The following is an 18,321-nucleotide window of genomic DNA, read 5'->3' as shown; positions in this document are numbered from 1 at the left end:
AGATTTAAAGATTTAGCGAGGCAAGGCTGACGCTAGCTGCTGCATGAAAATTAGAAAGAAATATAATGTGAACTGGAGAACAGACCTACATCTTTGAGTTGATCAATGGTTCACGTTCCACCCCCCAACAATCCTCCCCAGTGGCTTACTGTTCCGACATCGGCGCTAGATCTGATTTCACACTATATCCGTTTCTTAAAACCAGAATGTTCATTATAAAAGCCTGGATTTACCAAGCAGTTTGATCCGCTTTCCTCTAATGTGTCTGTGCCTGTTCCTTTCAGATCATAAAAACGGTTTCCTGAAAAGCAACACCCAATCATCTAACATCCATTTGTCACCTTAACACACTTGTTTGTACTTTCAGAGAAGCTCTGGATTAGCAAACGCATGTCTGAGTGCCTGCCCCTGTCGACAGTGGAAAAATAATATGTGTTACAGAATCTGAATGATGAAAACTAGCTACTACTTTCCACTAAGCTTTTACATTGTAAAATACAGGCTTAATGATTTAGGATGCATTTTATGTTGTCAAAATATACTAGAAACATGTACTAACACCATTTAAAACATATAACAACCAGAAAAATATAAATCTATCAGTATATTAGCCTGTTAACAAATGCTCTAAACAAAATATACATGGAAAGACTACACATATTAAAAAGACTTTTTTTTTTAAATAGAACTGGAAACAGCGAGAAATGGTACAAATAAATTTCTATTTTCTACAATTTTACAAGCTACTGGTTTAGAAGATTTACTGGTTTTAAAAATTAACCATTTTATTGTACTTCCTGACAACTCATTTAAAAAATCAGAAATTGGTGCAGTTTATAGAATCAGATGCTTCAGAGCATACTTTCTAAGCTACACTCTTCTAGTATTTCTATATTTGCTTTTTGTATTATCTGACTCAGATTATTGTAAGCATTATGATAGTGTGGACTACATTACAAAATCAACTCAACAAAATACGTTGTTGCAGACTATACAATCTGTAGCAATTTAATACCATATAAGATGGATCAGTTAACTAAACACTTATTATTAACAACACTAACTAAACACTAATTATTTTTCAAATCAAACTGCCGTTTCTAAATTAATTTTATTAAATTCTATTAGATGAAGATAAGCTATTTCACGTTCTCTTGACTACCAAAATTCAGAGAAACCCTGAGTGATTTTTCTAACTGATTAAGATAAAACTTGTACCACAGCTTGTTGTATGTTACCTAGCTCTATTAAACCCATTCAGCTTTTCACTGTTGCTGCCGTATCTAACAAAACCAAATGCTGATCATGGAAACATGCTACAGTTTAAGACTTCTGACTGTACAGGCTATTCTTTGTTTTAGAAGCATAAAAAAGTGGAAGAAGAGACAACACTTCCTTTCCCAGAACAATCCATCTCACGGCCTGACAATTCCCTCTGCTATATTTACCCATCCAAAGCTGCAGTTGAAATTCTTACAGCTGCACGCTGCTGCCATGCGGCACATGCTCCTGCCAATCATACAACCAGTACAGGGACTGAGAACAGGACCTTTGTCAAACTGGAGAAAGTTTGACATGGAGGTTGTTTGAAAATATAACCAAAATGTATAAGGTATTTGTGAGCTTTCATCTAGCAAACAGCTGAACACGTACAGCCCATCCCGACAGTAGATATTAAAAAATGCAAACCAAAACTAAATTCTAAACAAAAATACAAGGAGTATGAACTAAACTACATGGAATTACAAATAATATTGTGTTTAAATAAACTACATTTGACTCACTTAAAAAAGGGAGTAAAATAATAGTGTCCTAAACAAGTCAAACATGTGACCATACAAGATTTAGTTCGTAATCCAGGTAGTCACAGCATTTGAAATTTACAATTATATTTAGATAAAATATAGAGTTTGCCCAGCAAGTTTTTATCTAAAATAAGAACAAGAAACTTAATGAAAATAATACACAAAGGTCCAGCAAAGTCCAAATTATTAAACCTTATTTAGATACTTTCGTAGACTTTGTATCACAGCCGGCGTAAATGAATCGAAGCAGTAATGACAGACCATCATAGTAACTGCTACGGAAATGTGAACAGTAACTATAAAGCAGCAACTGGTGTTTGAACGTCAAATTGGCAGAGAAAGGAGGTTGTGATGGAGCGAAAAAGCATGGCGGATTCCTCCCAGGCCCCAAACGCAGGCGCTCCTGTCCATCTAGCAGTGCTCCCGAGAGATGAAAGAAGGAGGCAGTGGAAGCTAGGAAACTTCCCATGAACACTCTCCATATACCCACAGACTGCCACTTGTCAACAGTGTCGACTACAGTTTCAGATTTCATATTGTGTAACATGAAAATTCCTTAGTAACCTGTTATGGATCTTAAGTCACTATCTGCATGCTTCATCCGATTAATCATGTGGACTTTCTTTTGAACATATGGAGACTGTGATATTATGACTGAAGCTTAAAGTGACATCCTAACCCATGCAGCTCAGTGGTCACATCTTGCATCGACTCCCAAGAAGCAGTGATGGATGAGCAAAGCCTTGTAAAACTATTGCACAGTCAGAGTCGCATCAAATTTTAATTTCAGTTACTGCACTGTAGTAACAAATTACTACTGTATTGACCAGTTTTCAGATGTAAGAGTCTTACAGTAAACACAGTTCATTACATAATATCACTACATATGCTGCACATCAACGGTCTTGCATACTTGCATTAAAGTACTGAATAAATTTAGTTTAGCTTGGAAATTACAGGTTACATCCAACCTACAGCCAATCAAGAATGCAATTGAATAAGACAAAAAGCAGGGCTAAATCTAACAGCATGTGGTTCAAAATATACTGTGGACTTGTGTACACTTCACTGAGTTCTGGGTTTAACAATATACTAAAATAAGTGTTATCGTAGCCATCGGTTCACCCTTAATCACTAATAAGGTCAAAGTGAAAGGTCTTGAGTGTTTTTTTAAATCAAAAACTGAAGGCGCTCAGGTGGCGCAGCAAGTTAACACACTAGCAAACCCCTGAATAGTATTTAAAATAAGTTTGAATCTCAGCAGAGACCCCAACCTGGCCTGGTATCCACACAAACACAATTAGCTGTGTTTCTGGGCGAGAAAGGTCAAACAGGGTCCCTTACCACTGTGACTCTCTGTACACAATACTGCTTTGTGTGGGAATCCCCACATTGGCAGGTGACAAAAAGTGGCTGCAGACTGGACATGTGGAGAAATTGTGGTGGTCTGGCTCTCCTTGATTAGATCGATGGCTGTGCAAGTGGCAGTGGGCTGCAGGAATTTCTGACAGGTACTGGTTGTCTACATGTGACAGCAATCTCCTGCATTCTCATATATCAGGGCTGTAAAATATAGTGGCAAGAAAAACATCCACGCTTGGCTACATTTTGCATAAATCTACATCAAGTCCGCCAAAGCATGTGGGAAAATGTGTTATGGTCTAATGAGACCAAGGTGGATTTTTTTTTTCTGTAATTCCAAAAGGAATATCTGGCACAAAACAACATTGAGGATCACCAAACGAACACCATACCATCAGTGAAGCATGGTGGAAGCAGCATTATGCTTTGGGTCTCTTTTTTCAGCTGGAACTGGGGTTTTAAACAAGGTGGAGGGAATTATGAACAGTTCAAAACATCAGTCACTTTTGCCACAGTAATCTGTTAGATCTGGAGCACTTTTGCACGCAAGAGAAAATACACAAGAGACAGCGTGCAGTCCAGTTTACACAAATGAAGTGTCATTTTGTTTGTTTGTTTATTTATTAGGATTTTAATGTCATGTTTTACACGTTCATTACATTCATGACAGGAACGGTAGTTACTCCTTACACAAGATTCATCAGTTCACAAGGTTATATTAAACACAGTCATGGACAATTTTGTATCTCCAATTTACCTCACTTGCATGTCTTTGGACTGTGGGAGGAAACCGGAGCACCTGGAGGAAACCCACGCAGACACGGGAAGAACATGCAAACTCCACACAGAAAAGACCCAGACCGCCCCACCTGGGGATCAAACCCAGGACCTTCTTGCTGTGAGGTGACAGTGCTACCCACTTAGCCACTGTGCTGCCCAAAGTGTCATTTCACGAGTAAAATGTTAATGTTTATAAATAACTATTAAAACTCTAGATTCGTTATTCAAACCACCTAATGGGCATTCTTAAGCATAGGTTTATTAACACATTTACTTTGACAACACGTAGCTCTTTCCAGTAAACGTCATACCAGTGGCAGACAATATTAAAAAAGGGCTACCTCCAAAACCCTAACACAACCTCTTCTCACTAATGAATTTGGGAGATAATATTCATTACATTAAATAGAACACTTGCACAGGACTGCATAACATTTACTTTGGCAGCCCTCTTCATTATGAGGCATTTAGAAAACTAAATGAACAAACAATGAAATTGTTTCCATGAGACTCTTTAAATTATGAGGTGGAATAAAAGTCCAACAATAAGAGGACGAGAATATAATATTGACTAACTTGTAAATGGCATCCCTTTCCTCAGTGGATATTTTGCACAGCTGAATAAATATGCTTTAAACACTGGCATAAAAAGGGGTACTGTAAATGCTAGATGGGTCTTTGCTTATTTGATTCAATTTTACCTTACATTGTGGGCAGAACCAGTCACACATTGAATTTTAAATAATTACATTTAAATGTAGTATTTTAATTAATTAAAGGATTTTTTAAGGTATTAAAAGATTGTGCTGTAATGATGTACTGTACCATACTTATCTGATGAACAGTTAGCACTACAATAATGTCTTTAATTATAATGAACTAACAACCTTGGCCTATTTCCATTTGTTACTACTGTGTCAGTCCCGCTAGGCTAGCAGTGATTTCTAACAAGATTACATCTGAGAATATTTACTGCAAATGTTGGCACTGAAATTACAAGCAGCCATGTCCACAAACCTGCCCCTGTATTATTACCAGAGGGGTTCAACACACAACACAAGCCAAATAACAGTTCCAACATTAGCAGATAAACAAAATGTTTTGAAACACTGATGGTTTTTGCATCCTCTTCTCAAGTGCATACTGTTAAGCACCAACAAAGATCCAAGTCTTCATGTTTTCTTTAGAATATATTCACAACTCCATGTTGATTTTGATAGCCATAAGAGCTTAGGTCTGTGGTCATTTAAGACAGATATAGAAGACAGCATACAACAGATTTCCTGGTTTTAAGTTTGATACAACCCCAGGAAGACTTCATTCAAACCCACCTTTAAGCCAAAAGTTTTGCCAAGATTTTTATCCTCAAACCTTTGATTTTTTTTTTATAATAAAAAAGCTGAAATAATTATATCCTAACTGATTAAAAATGAGGCTATTAGAGGAAAGACCAAAGTATAATGCAGGCTAACCTTTGATATTGTTGAGTGTCTCCTTCAGCTGACTGAAGCTGTTCAGAAGAGGGTCTTGCTCTTCATCCTGTGAAAGGGTAAACAGAATAAGCTATACATTTTCTAACACTTGTTGATTTTACAGTACTTTGTTTTGATTTTCATTCTCTACTTGTTAAAGTGTATCTGCTTTGTAATTGCTGTCTTTGATTTTTATAAACCATGTGCAATTTATTTAAAACAGGCCTTATTGCAAGAGTTTTGAAAATATTTTTGCTTGGAAAGAACATACAAATTGTCATCAAGATAAGTACATGTACATGTGTGTAACACATAAAGGTCATTTTACCAATGGTGTGTGTGTACTCCATCTGAAGTTTCTCTTGATAGCACCAACAACTGTTGAAATCTCCCCTTGGATGATGTATATATTCTTGTCCACCATAGTGAATCTAAAAGTCAAATATGAACATACAGTTTCATTTGAAGTAAAAAAATGCACAAGACATGCTGTTAAAGGCAAACAGTCCACGGCCCGTAGTGCTGATATTAGACTCTGACAAATACACGTTTTTGTTAGGAGAAAAATATATAAATCCATTCCAGTCATTTACAAGCAAGGATGGGTTGCGTAAACTAACAGTCCAACAGTTTAAAAAGACTGTCTCTTCCCATGTCCACGTCTATATTTTTTAACCTTATTAAATTATTCAGAAAATCCGTGTGTACACTGCATTTACAAATTTCAAATTACAAAGTAACGCAGCCAGAAACATGGTCAGGGTTTTATTAGATGTTGGGCATCATAATAACAGTCAGGCAAGTGTGAATCATAAAAATGGCACTAAGATGCACTATAGCACAGGAAACCTCAAAACATACAGAAATGTAGGAACTGCTGGCAACAGCCTGATACCAGGTAATACAAGACCTTCAGAGGTGGTGTCCTTGGCATGACTTAGGCTGGTCATGTTTTATTTGGCTTAACAAAAAATGCATTACATACATCATTCTATTCAAAATGCCAAAGATCACAGAATTTGAATGATATAAAATTATAATTATGCATCAGCAAGGCCACTCTCGAAGAGAAATCAGCAAACAAACTGTATACCCAAGATGTGGTTTTCAAGCTGTTTTAAAGAATTTTTTTAAAGAAAGAAGTTTTTAGAGTTTCTTTTTTGAGAGACCAGAAGAAGTCCAGCAATACATCTGGCAGCTTCATCAGGATGCTAGGTTGACCCTTATACAGTCTGCAGAAGCTTAATTCGGAATGAACTTTTTGGAAGGGTAGCAGACTAGAAACCATTTTTACAAAAGGGTAACAGGGTAAAAAGGCTAAGATATGCTAAAGCTTACAATAATTAGAATGAAGATCAGTGGAAATGAGTATTATGGAGTGACAAACCCAAGTTTGAAATTTTTGGGTCAAATCATCAAAAATATGAGAAAAGAGGAGTTGGAGACAGATGAAACAATGAGTGCTTGCGTCCTTTACTGTAACACGGTGAAGGGTCTTTCCTGGTTTGGGGCTACAGTTTTGTCAGTGGTGTTGGCGAATTGGAATCGATTGGAAATGTTTTTATTTTTCAGCATGACAACAATCCCAAGCACAGTGCTTATTCAGTAAAATCATATTTAGAGAGAAAAACAGCTAATAAAACACTGACAGTCATGGACCTGAAGCTGCAATTGTTGCAGAATAGTATTTTACAAATTATTAAGTAAAGTGTCTAAATATTTTGGTGAATGAGAGATTTCAGTTTTTGATTTTTAATAAATGTAAATGCAATAATGTAATAAATGTGGACCAGATCATTATCTCAAGTAGTCACAGTTATTTTAAATAACTGCTAACAGGCATTTAAGCAATAATTTGTGGAAGGTTTAATGCTTATTTCAGGAGCTCTATATAGTTTATATACTGTACAGTACAATAAGTGGCAACAATAAGTGTTGCCAATGGGCCTGTCACAATTATGACTAGAGATGGGACGATCGGGGTTTTTGGCACCTATTCCGATCTCCGATCTCCTTTCAGAGACATCTGCCGATAGCCGATTGCGATCGGGGGGTTAGCAGTTATTAAAATAAATAAACTTAAAAAGAGCCTCACAGTGAAGATAAACCGGAGCAGCGCGCGCGCGTGTTTGTGTGTGCGCCTTTAGAAGAGACGCTTTGTTCACTGTATCGCTATAAGTGATTCATTGATTCACGAGTCATTTTTCGCGAAGCGTAAGTTTCTCTTCTCAGTTATCTCTCCGTGTTTACTGTTATTAATTAAATGTCGTGGTTTTAAATAAACACCAACTAATACAGAACATTTTGTGTGACTCTCTTACATTAAAAAGCTTCATTAAAAAGCTTAATTAAACTGCTATTACCACAGATCTGTAACCGACCGTCAGACTCGTTCCGTCTAAGGAGCTAAAAGTTCAGCAGATGATCCTGAACTAACGAATTTGGTAATGAATAAACTTTTGCCTCTGATTGGCTCTGTAACGTTTTCTGTTCTCATCTACATCACAAGTAAGAACCGCTTACGATTTACCAAAGTGAACCAGGAGTTTATATAACGTGCTGATAGAATCGACTCAGATGTGACCGGATTGAATTATCTTTTTAAAGTTAATATTACAATCAGCAAAATTACATCGTATGTATGATGCACAACGTTAATGATGTTATTTTAGGTCATGAAGAGCTTTCACTGTGGTTTCTGTACGATGGTTGATGAATGGTGATGGTGATGGTTGGTGCTTCGTAGCTCAAAGTCTGGATCAATCCACTGAGCTGTTAACTTAACGTGATCTTTATATATCACACGATCGGATCGGCTACTTTTAGGAAATATCGCCGATCGCCGATAGCATATTTTGATTAAAAATCGGCCGATACCGATTCATAGCCGATCGATCGTCCCATCTCTAATTATGACATTTTGGTTGCCTATATTACACAGAGAATTGCCAATAATTATATTGTCTCTAATGCTGACTATGCACATTCTAGATAAGCTTAACAGAGGTGTTGTAATGCACATTGTGTGCGCTACATTTCTTAATAATATTCTACTCCAATAGTACCAAATAGATGATAAATATATGTGTCAAAGCACATTAAGCAAAAAATATATAGAATGGCTGCATATGTATACAAGGAAACGAAAAGTGAGAATATGGCTTTCTCTGTGGTTCTTTACAGAAATAGTGGGACAGGAGTAATATTATTCTCTTCAAATTTCAGTGCTGACGAAGACACTGAATCAAATGGATTCTTGACGAATCAAACCTAGTCTCTGACTTCAGTGAGAAGAATCAGTTCAACCAAAAAGATGTTTGGAAGAGTTAAAGGTAAAAGAGAAAGATGAGAGCCTGCATCAAGATGGATAAATACAACAAAGAATCTAAAGACCCAAACAGAAGGTGAGATGTTCTGGAGAAACCCTATTCATACAGTCGCCAGGAGTAAATAATTACAATAACTGGCATCACCTTATCTTTATTTATTTATTAGTATTGTTTTACACACAGTAGGAAAGTTTCATTTTTCGGCATTTAGCAGATGCTTTTAATTCAAAGAGACTTACAGAACTGTGACAGTATACAATCTAAGCAATTGAGGGTTAAGGGCCTTGCTCAAGGGCCCAACAGTGGCAACCTGGCACTGATGAGGCTTGAACCGGCAACCTTCTGATTACTGGACCAGTACCTTAACCACTAGGCTACAACTGTTTTACATACTGTGGTTACATTCATGACAGAAACGGTAGTTACTGGTTACACAAGATTCATCAGTTCACAAGTTTAATGTCAATTCACACTCATGGACCATTTTGTATCTCCAATTCACCTCACTTGCAAGACTTTGGACTGTGGGAGGAAACCGGAGCTACCAGAGGAAACCCACACAGACACGGGGAGAACATGCAAACCACACAGAAAGAACCCATCACCTTATCATAAGACCCAAATTTACTATCAGACCCAAATGCCTCAGGATTTGATTAAAGTGGCAGCAGCTTTTATTTATTTGACTGACTTTGCAATGCCAACTCAAATTAAATCTGGCCTGTTTTAACAGGTGCTAAACAAAGGTAAAGAAGCATTGTTGGCACTTTAATTCGCCTAAACATAGTTTTAACGATTACTAGTGCTGTCTTTAAAGCAAATATTACAATATATATAATAACAGTGGGTTCTACTGTTAGATATTGACAGTTGCACGTTAGCTTGCTAATGTTAGCATATTAGCATACCGGCTATGACGTAAAATGTGGTCATATAGAAAATGTCAGTAAAAATGTACTTTAGTCTAAAGTCGCAGTATTTGAGAGACACTGTTTAATATTTATAAGCGTGTCTCACTGTTAAAATATACACAATATATAGTACCTGTACAGCTGCCAATCCAAAATGGCGTTCGATACGCTTTCCACTGCTACAGCTAGCCTGCAAGCTAACTATGTATTAAAATAAACGTTTCTTGTTACGACGCACATTAAAGAAATGACACCAAACAAGCGCATTAAAAATAAAGTCTTACATTTGGATAATTTCACGTCATGCCCCGGTTGCTCTGTATACTTCGTGCTTGTATATAATCTCACTGGGTTAGCTAGCCGGTCTACTAGTGAACTTACTGACGTGGAAAAGCCTTCAGTGCAACCTACCATGATGTTTTCATCTGACACGCTCCCCTATTCCAGCCAATCGCTTGCAGTCTTTCTTTCGTAATACTCGATCACACCAGGCATGTTTATTCTCTAACGCTGTAAATGTGTCATATAAAATCCTAAAACTCTTAAACTTTCATACATGACCGGTTATAAAACAGCACGTTCATCATGTAGTTTTAGTTTGACAAATGTAAATGAGTCACTGTAACGCCCACTTTATCCATCATGCACGGTTGAATCCTAGTAGTGACGAAATACTGCTTACTAGAATCAATAGTGCTGTCCATGTTTACAGAAAGCTTATCACAAACAGACCTGAGCCTGAAACGTAATATGCACGCATAACTTTCATTTATATAAGGGTGATTCTTCAATTGGGGGAACTATTATGTCCCTAGGTTATAAATTTGTGTTAAAAAATACTTTATTACAAAACAAATATTTTAGGTATTAAAAACATCATACATTGCAACACAAAAAAAAATTACATACCAAAATAATTATGATTTCCATTTTTTATGATGATTAAAAAATTCTCTGCTCTAATAAAATGCTAAAACATGATCAATTCATTATAAAAATCACAATATGAGTTTTATAATAACTTAAAAAAAAACAAAATGTTAATTTTTTCATATTTGTACAACCTATGCATATTTTTGAGCAATATTTTACTGTCCCCAGCATTATCGTCATTACCGCAACAGTGTATGGTTTCTGTAGGGAATCATTTGAAGGTAACACTTGTTTATGTTGTAACCATGGAAACAAAGACTCGCAAGGAAGCACATGCCAGCCATGAGAGAAGATTGACATTTTAATGTCTGGAAATATGAGTAATTTAATCATGTATTCCTTCTGATCATAGAGTATATTTATTCAGCGTCATTACCATTTACATCAATATGGCAGTACTTTACCAAAAAAAAAGAAATTTACACATTATTTATATGTATTTAAAGTGCAATCCATGGCCTAGCTAGTTTTTTCTTTAAAAAAAAAGTAAAAATTGTCATTACCGCAACACGTCATTACCAACACATAATGACAGTTTGCTATGCCACTTCGCAAATAAATATGAAATATTACAATTCTATATAAGCTCAGTTGTAGCCATCATTAAGTCTTTGCTCTAAAGCATGTAAGCATTATCTTGACATAATTAAAACTAAATTGTTACTAATTTTATTTTTCAAAAGTTAAGATGGTAAAAAGAGCCCGCAAGTGAAGAATCACCCATGAATGCAAAATGCAAAAACGGGACAGTGGTAGCCTAGTGGGTAGAGCTATCAATTCAAAGGTTAAGAGCTCAAATCCAAGCTCTGCCATGCAGCCACTGTTGGGCCCTTGAGCAAGGCCCTTAACCCTCTCTGCTCCAGTATCGCCTTGCAATGGCTGACCTCGTGTTCTGACCCCAGCTTCCAAAAAAACAATCTGGGATATGCAAAAAAAAAAAGAATTTCATTGTACTGTACACGGGTATTTATGGCAAATAAAAACGTTCTATTCAAAAGCTGCTTTGTCATGACCAGGGTTGCGGTTAGGGTGGCCAGCCACCCAGCTTTTGTTCGGACAGTCCGGTTTTTCAGCTGCCGATCCTCCGCCCATGCAACGCTAGGACGGACACTTAAAAATCCTCCTTTTGGAATGAACTGGTTACATTTTTGATCAATATTATCTGTCATTGGCTCAGGTACATGTCAAAACAAATGCTCGCCCACCACTGGCCAATCGCAGAAGGTCCGCCCTCTAAATTGTAGTCTGTGATTGGGTGGTTGAATTTCGCTTGCTCGCTCTGTTCTGCATACACCTCTACTGGAGTCAATAAGTAAATTTTTGGAGGCAGCGAGGAACAGACTTAAATATCAAAAGTAAACACATGGTGAATGAAACAGTAATTTGTTATAGAATTCTTGCTTAAATTGGTCAAAAACTCTGTTATATGGGTTATGGTTTCATTCTGTGTTGCAGTATCATGTCCCCCTGTTCCTGGTATGACGTCCTCCTTTTTGTGACTATGAATGTGGCCACCCTAGTTGCGGTGGGTCCAGTTTTACTTGGGAAACATTCTGTGCAGGGCAGGAATCACACCCTACACATGGTGCAATTTGTAATTCTACAATTACTGACTGTAGTCCATCTGTTTCTCTACATACTTTTTTAACCTGCTTTCACTCTGTTTCACACTTCAATGGTCAGGACCACTACAGAGTAGGTATTATTTGGGTGGTGGATCATTCTTAGCACTGCAGTGACACTGACATGGTGGTGGTGTGTTAGTGTGTGTTGTGCTGGTATGAGTGGATAAGACACAGCAGCACTGATGGAGTTTTTAAACACCTCACTGTCACTGCTGGACTTAGAATAGTCCACCAACCAAAAATATCCAGCCAATAGCGCTCCATGGGCAGCTTCCTGTGACCACTGATGAAGGTCTAGATCAGGGGTGTCAAACTCATTTTCACCGAGGGCCACATCAGCATTATGGTGGCCCTCGAAGGGCCGATTGTAACGTATCCTGCTGTGATTGCAGTCACATTGCTGTTTTTCTTGGAAGCTGAATTCTGCATTTATATTGTTATACTTTACCACAGACACGGCCTCATAACACAAGAGACGCACCGGTTTTTCTTCCTGAAGCACAAACTTGTTTTCACTTTCATTAAATTTCCTCCTTATGCTTAATTTTCTTAATTATCTTCTTGTACATTTTAGGATCATGTGTAAATATGTGTAACATCATCTACTGGCGGGATGTGTCACTTTGCAGGTCACAAAATCAGCATGCATTTTTAAAGATGCAGTTTATTTAGGATTTTACAGTGTATTTTTAAGACAATCATTCTGCCCTCACTAATAGTTTATCCCCCTTTCTCAGCTAGACAGACAGACAGACAGACAGACAGACAGCTCTCTTCAGAACACAGTCGGTTTATTTGCTCCCCAGCTGTGTGATACACTGTGTGCATCAAAATGAAGTAAAAATACAAACAATAAAAACAATAAAGAACCTAATACAGTAAAAAGCACACAGCTGTAGTCAAGTGTTACATCTGGTACAATATGAGATTTAACCAAACGTAAAATAACGAGTTAAAATTGTGTGTAAAGTTACTAATTGCTATAGTAACGGTAACAACAGTATTTAATTACGGTAAATTTGTAACTAAAACGCTGTGATATACTCTTACTATATGTACTCTTTACTAACAACTGAGAATATAAACGCCACTACTTACAGACAATGCTTGGGTATTATATTGCAATATAATTATTTGTATTTATTTATTATTGTTTACATTACTGACTACGCTACCCCGCGTTCTTTTGCCGTAAAAGTCACATGGCTTCTTAGCGAAGGTTAAAGTTAGTTGCCATGACTTCGATGTCACTTTGGCTCTTAAAGGCGCAGGAGCGCATTAAATTATAAGCGCGTCTCCTCTGTAACGACTCGAACCATCACAACAATCATACAGTCGTTAAACCTCTCGCGGGCCACATAAAATGACGTGGCGGGCCGGATCTGGCCCGCGGGCCTTGAGTTTGACACCTGTGGTCTAGATGATGACCAACTCAAACAGCAGCAATAGATGAGCAATCGTCTCTGACTTTACATCTACAAGGTGGATCAACTAGGTAGGAGTGTCTAATAGAGTGGACAGTGAGTGGACATGGTATTAAAAAACTTTAGCAGTGCTGCTGTGTCTTATCCACTTTCAGATTTATACAAAAATGCTTTAATAAAGTCTCTAATTGTTTGTGGGGAGCATGTTGGATGATTCTGGATAAGACAACCTTCCAGTTCATTGAGGGAACAATGGGAAGAAGAACTACTTTGGACAATGGAGGGCACTTGATCTAATACTGGTGTTTATTAAATCATTTTAAACATTTTAGCAGTATGCACAGGTACAGTATACTCCTGGAATGTGGAAACATAATGAGGAATGTGTTCTGGTTCTGTAAAAGTGCCTCATATTATACATTGTGGGTTGAAGACATTTGTAATGTAATAATCAGGGTGAAGGTTGACTCCATTTCCAAAAATGCTTTTAATTTAGGATGAAAAATGCATTTAAATAAAGAATCTGTGATTTGGTAGTTGTTCGTTTAATCTAATGTACCATCATTTAAATAAATCTTCATTTCTCAATGCAACTTTGCAAATATTCCAGATCTTTAACCATCTACCCTACACAATATTGTAAAAACATCCAGGGACTCCGAAGCAATCTCAGTCAGTGTAAGGCTAGGTTGAAAACCACTGTTAAATGTGCATTATCCTCAAGCTCTCAGATAGCACTGTATCAGAAACTATCATGCTCCTGTGATACAAATAGACACATGGGCTCGGGAGTACTTCGGAAAACTGCTGCATCAAGAAATGTAACCATAAAGTGCATTACACAAAAAGGCATACATTAATTCTTTGCAAGCTCACTTCAGATGGACTATAAATCTGCTGTGGTAAGTTGAGTCCACATTTCAGCTTGTTGTGGGGGAAATAGACATGGAGTTATTAGTGACAAAGACAAAAAGAACAATCCAGATTGTTATCAGCAAAAGGTGCAAAATCCAACATCTGCCTGCCTTCATTGCAGTTCTCTCTGCTGCATTAAGCCCCTTCATTTGATTTAATAAAGCTTATTTAATTTAATACTCTTCAGTGTAAATGGTTTACAACAGCTACCAGTGGTACTTTGCAACATTCATATAATCCAACATACTGTATATCCACTCGATAGAACCTGCTGCCTAGACTAAACAAATGTCTAAAAATAGTTGTGTTAAATCATCCACACAAGACTATGGCAATACAGCTAAAACATAATTTATGTTTTCATTAATTGCTTAGTCCTGTTCAGGGTCTGGCATTACCTGGAAAGACTGGATGCAAGGCAGGAATTCAACCTGGATGGGATGCTACACATACTTATTAACTCACTCATAATCCGAGAAATGTGAAATATCTTATCCACCTTGAAAATGTTTGTGGGGAAAGGTAGGGGAAAGCCTACAGGTACATAGGAGGAAAATACCAAAACTCCTTACAGACAGTAATCAGATTAAACGATCGATCCCAGGGCCCCATAATCTTGGTGGTGTATGGCACTCTACCAGCTGCACCCATTTCTAATTTGTATCAATAAAATTATAATCTGTTTAACAACGTGTGACAGGAATGTCATCATATACGAACATGCAGAATAAACAAGTTACATCAGTTCCACATAGTACTTTAAACTTACATTTACATTGGTCACTGAATACTGTACATACATACATGCACACGTCCATACATTTTTCTGTATATTGCCTGTATATAGTCTTATAGTTTGTATATTTTTGTGTTTAATGTTTAATGTATACATTGCTTGTACACTGTATTTATACTAGAGAGATACCGTCAGCCGGAACCAGATTCCTTGCGTGTATCCACATACTTGGCCAATAAATCTGATTCTGATTTAGCTGACACTTTTGTCCAAAACATCTTATAATTGTGACCAAATACATCTTGAGCAATTGAGGGTTAAGGGCCTTGCTCAGGGACCAACAATGGCAAGTTAAACTGACAACCTTCTAAATACTAGTTTAGTACCTAAATCACTCAGCTACCACTGCACACACCGGTGCCCACTGTTTTACTATATGTTTAAAAATGTGTTGCTTCACTGCATTATTGCTTATGAAGGATAAATGTCTTTGCTGGCAAATATATCCATGAAGCTGTGCTTCGTATAGGTTCCAAATGACTTTACAGTATTTGCTATGTTTGATTAATCTGGCTAACATAAAATGTGTATATAATTATAGCTGAATTTTTATTAGGAAACAATCAAAATGCAAGACATGCATTTACAATGTCTAAAATGTGTCAGACAACATTCAGAGGAAAACTTTAAGTGTACTTCGGGTGCATGTACTCATAAATGGACTTATTTATACATTAAATAAAACATGTACTCAGAGCTAATCATCTGTAGACAGAGCTATTTACATTTTTGGCATTTAGAACATGCTTAGAACAAAGCAACGTACAATTAAATCAAATACAACTTGAGCAAATGCAAGTTAAGGGCCTTGTTTAGGGGCCCAACAGTGGTAACCTGGTAGTAGTGGGGCTTAAACCAGCAACCTTCTAATTACTAATCCAGCACTTTAGTGAGTTACAACTGCCAATTTGTTTTGAAGTCCCATTTGTAGCAATTTGTACTAAAAGCTATACTGAAATATGTCAAAGGCAAATCACATGTACAAGGTAGTGAAATAAAAATATCTAATGTCCTGCAAATCAATCAAATGGCAATCTAATCTTTTTTTTACCTGTTAAAGGAATGTTGTATGGATGTTAAAGAAAATAGAATACCTGGAGGAAAACCTCATGGACACAGAGAGATGCCAAACTCCTAACAGACAATAACTGGAGCAGAGGATGAAACCTATGTTGTTGTGCAGCACTCATTCAACCAGTTGCACCAATATGCCACCCCAGGATGTAAACAGAATGGGTAAATTTTGTAATTATCATTTATGGTATGCATTTGAGAGATGTTAACACAACCAAAATGTTATAAATATAGTGGACATTGTACATTTTAGGCGCAAATCTGGATGTCCAGTACAATATTTTAGAGACAACAATTGTACACTGCGACACAGAAAACATTCAAGTTTAATGCACAGTGTGGTAGTGGAGTAATATGCTTGATTACAAACCTCTTGATAATATTCACAGATATACAAAATCCATTTCCGGAAAAGACGGGACATTATGTGAATTGCAGTAAAATCAAGAATTTTAATGTTAATTATCTTAACGCTGTATTTAACTGGCAAAAGTACCATACATTTTTAAACATGTTACAGTGGTAAAATACATATAAAAGTTTGAAAGAAAGACAAAATTCAAGTTATACAAAGTCTCATGCAAAATGGGCTGTGACTCATTATTTTTTAGGTTATTAGGTTATTACACATTTTAGTTCTTTCACCATCTACCTTACATAATAATGTGAAAAGATTCATGGAATCCAGAAAAATCTCAGTCTATGTAAGTAAGGCTGGTAACCATTGTTGAATGTGTGTGACCTTCAAGCACTCTGATGACACTGAATATAATGTTATGCAACTGTTATAAATATAGCAACATGTGTCAGGAGTACCTTAGAAAACTGTTGTTACCTAACACTCTCTAACACCTGCATTAAAAAAATGCAACCTGAACCTTTATTACTCACAGAGCGAATCATACTTCATTTCTATGCAAAATCCTCTCTGAGTTCTCTGGGCTTGAGCTTATCTCATCTTGTGTTTGGGAAAATAGATGTTGAGGTTTCCTTGACAAATATAAATGGATTATGCAAACTGTTATCAGCAAAACATGCCAAAGCCAACATTTGTCACAGCATGGGTGACTTGTATATTGATGCTGAGGGATATATTTAGGTTTTTAAGAGACATATGCAGCCACCAAAGGGGACTGGGGACTCTCCAGAAAGTCTAAGGTTATTCTCTTAAGACAGTCCCAAGACAGTCCTCATTCTACACACGTTATAACTGTGTGGCTTCGTAGACACAGAGTGTGTTCTTGACTGGCCTACCTACAGTCCAGATCTATCTTCTATTGGAAATGTATGACACATTACAAAGAGGAGAATCAGACAACAGCAACCAGAAATGGTTGAGCAGCTGTATCAAGCAAAAAATGTAAAAATAAGTAAAAATTTATCTTGCATGCATTTACAATGTCTAAAATGTGTGTTAGACAACATTCAGATGAAATCTTTAAGTGTACTTTGGGTGCATGTACACATAAATGGTTTAGTGACTTATTTATACATTAAATTAAACACTGTACTCAGAGCTAATCATCTGTAGACAGAGCTATTTACATTTGTGGCATTTAGAACATGTTTTTCTCCAAAGCAACTTACAATTAAAATCAAATAAAACTGAAGCAAATGTAAGTTAAGGGCCTTGCTCAGGGGCCCAAGAGTGGTAACCTGGCAGTAGTGGGGCTTAAACCAGCAACCTTCTGATTACTAATCGAGCACCTTGATCACAAATGAGCTACAACTGCCAATGTATTCTAAGGTCTCATTTGTAGCCATTTACATTTACATGTACATGTACTTAAAGCTATACTGAAATGTCAAAGGCAAATCACATGTACAAGGTAGTGAAATGTCTAAAACAACAACAATCAGTATCTTCACTTCCAAAATTCTTAAAAGTGTAATTA

The 18,321-nt window shown here is 36.8% G+C and overlaps 1 protein-coding gene across 6 annotated transcripts in view; it reads right to left on the bottom strand.

The window, feature by feature from the left end:
• Positions 1-10,031, bottom strand: part of gbf1 (golgi brefeldin A resistant guanine nucleotide exchange factor 1) — a 103,007-nt gene extending 92,976 nt beyond the window's left edge. For 5 of the 6 annotated variants that reach the window (XM_062996134.1, XM_062996137.1, XM_062996136.1 and 2 more), the window contains exons 1-3: positions 9,944-10,031; positions 5,748-5,850; positions 5,420-5,486 (exon numbers count right to left, since the gene is read on the bottom strand). In XM_062996134.1, coding sequence (XP_062852204.1) covers positions 5,420-5,486; positions 5,748-5,843 — 163 coding nt within the window. In that variant the 5' untranslated portion in view covers positions 5,844-5,850; positions 9,944-10,031. Of the gene's footprint in view, positions 1-5,419; positions 5,487-5,747; positions 5,851-9,792; positions 9,861-9,943 lie in introns of those variants that run through there. The other variant, XM_062996135.1, reaches the window with a different exon arrangement.
• Positions 10,032-18,321: the final 8,290 nt, after the last annotated feature.

The sequence above is a fragment of the Trichomycterus rosablanca genome, chromosome 5, assembly GCF_030014385.1.
Source record: "Trichomycterus rosablanca isolate fTriRos1 chromosome 5, fTriRos1.hap1, whole genome shotgun sequence".
NCBI lineage: Eukaryota > Metazoa > Chordata > Actinopteri > Siluriformes > Trichomycteridae > Trichomycterus > Trichomycterus rosablanca.
This window is presented reverse-complemented; position numbering and strand designations above follow the sequence as displayed.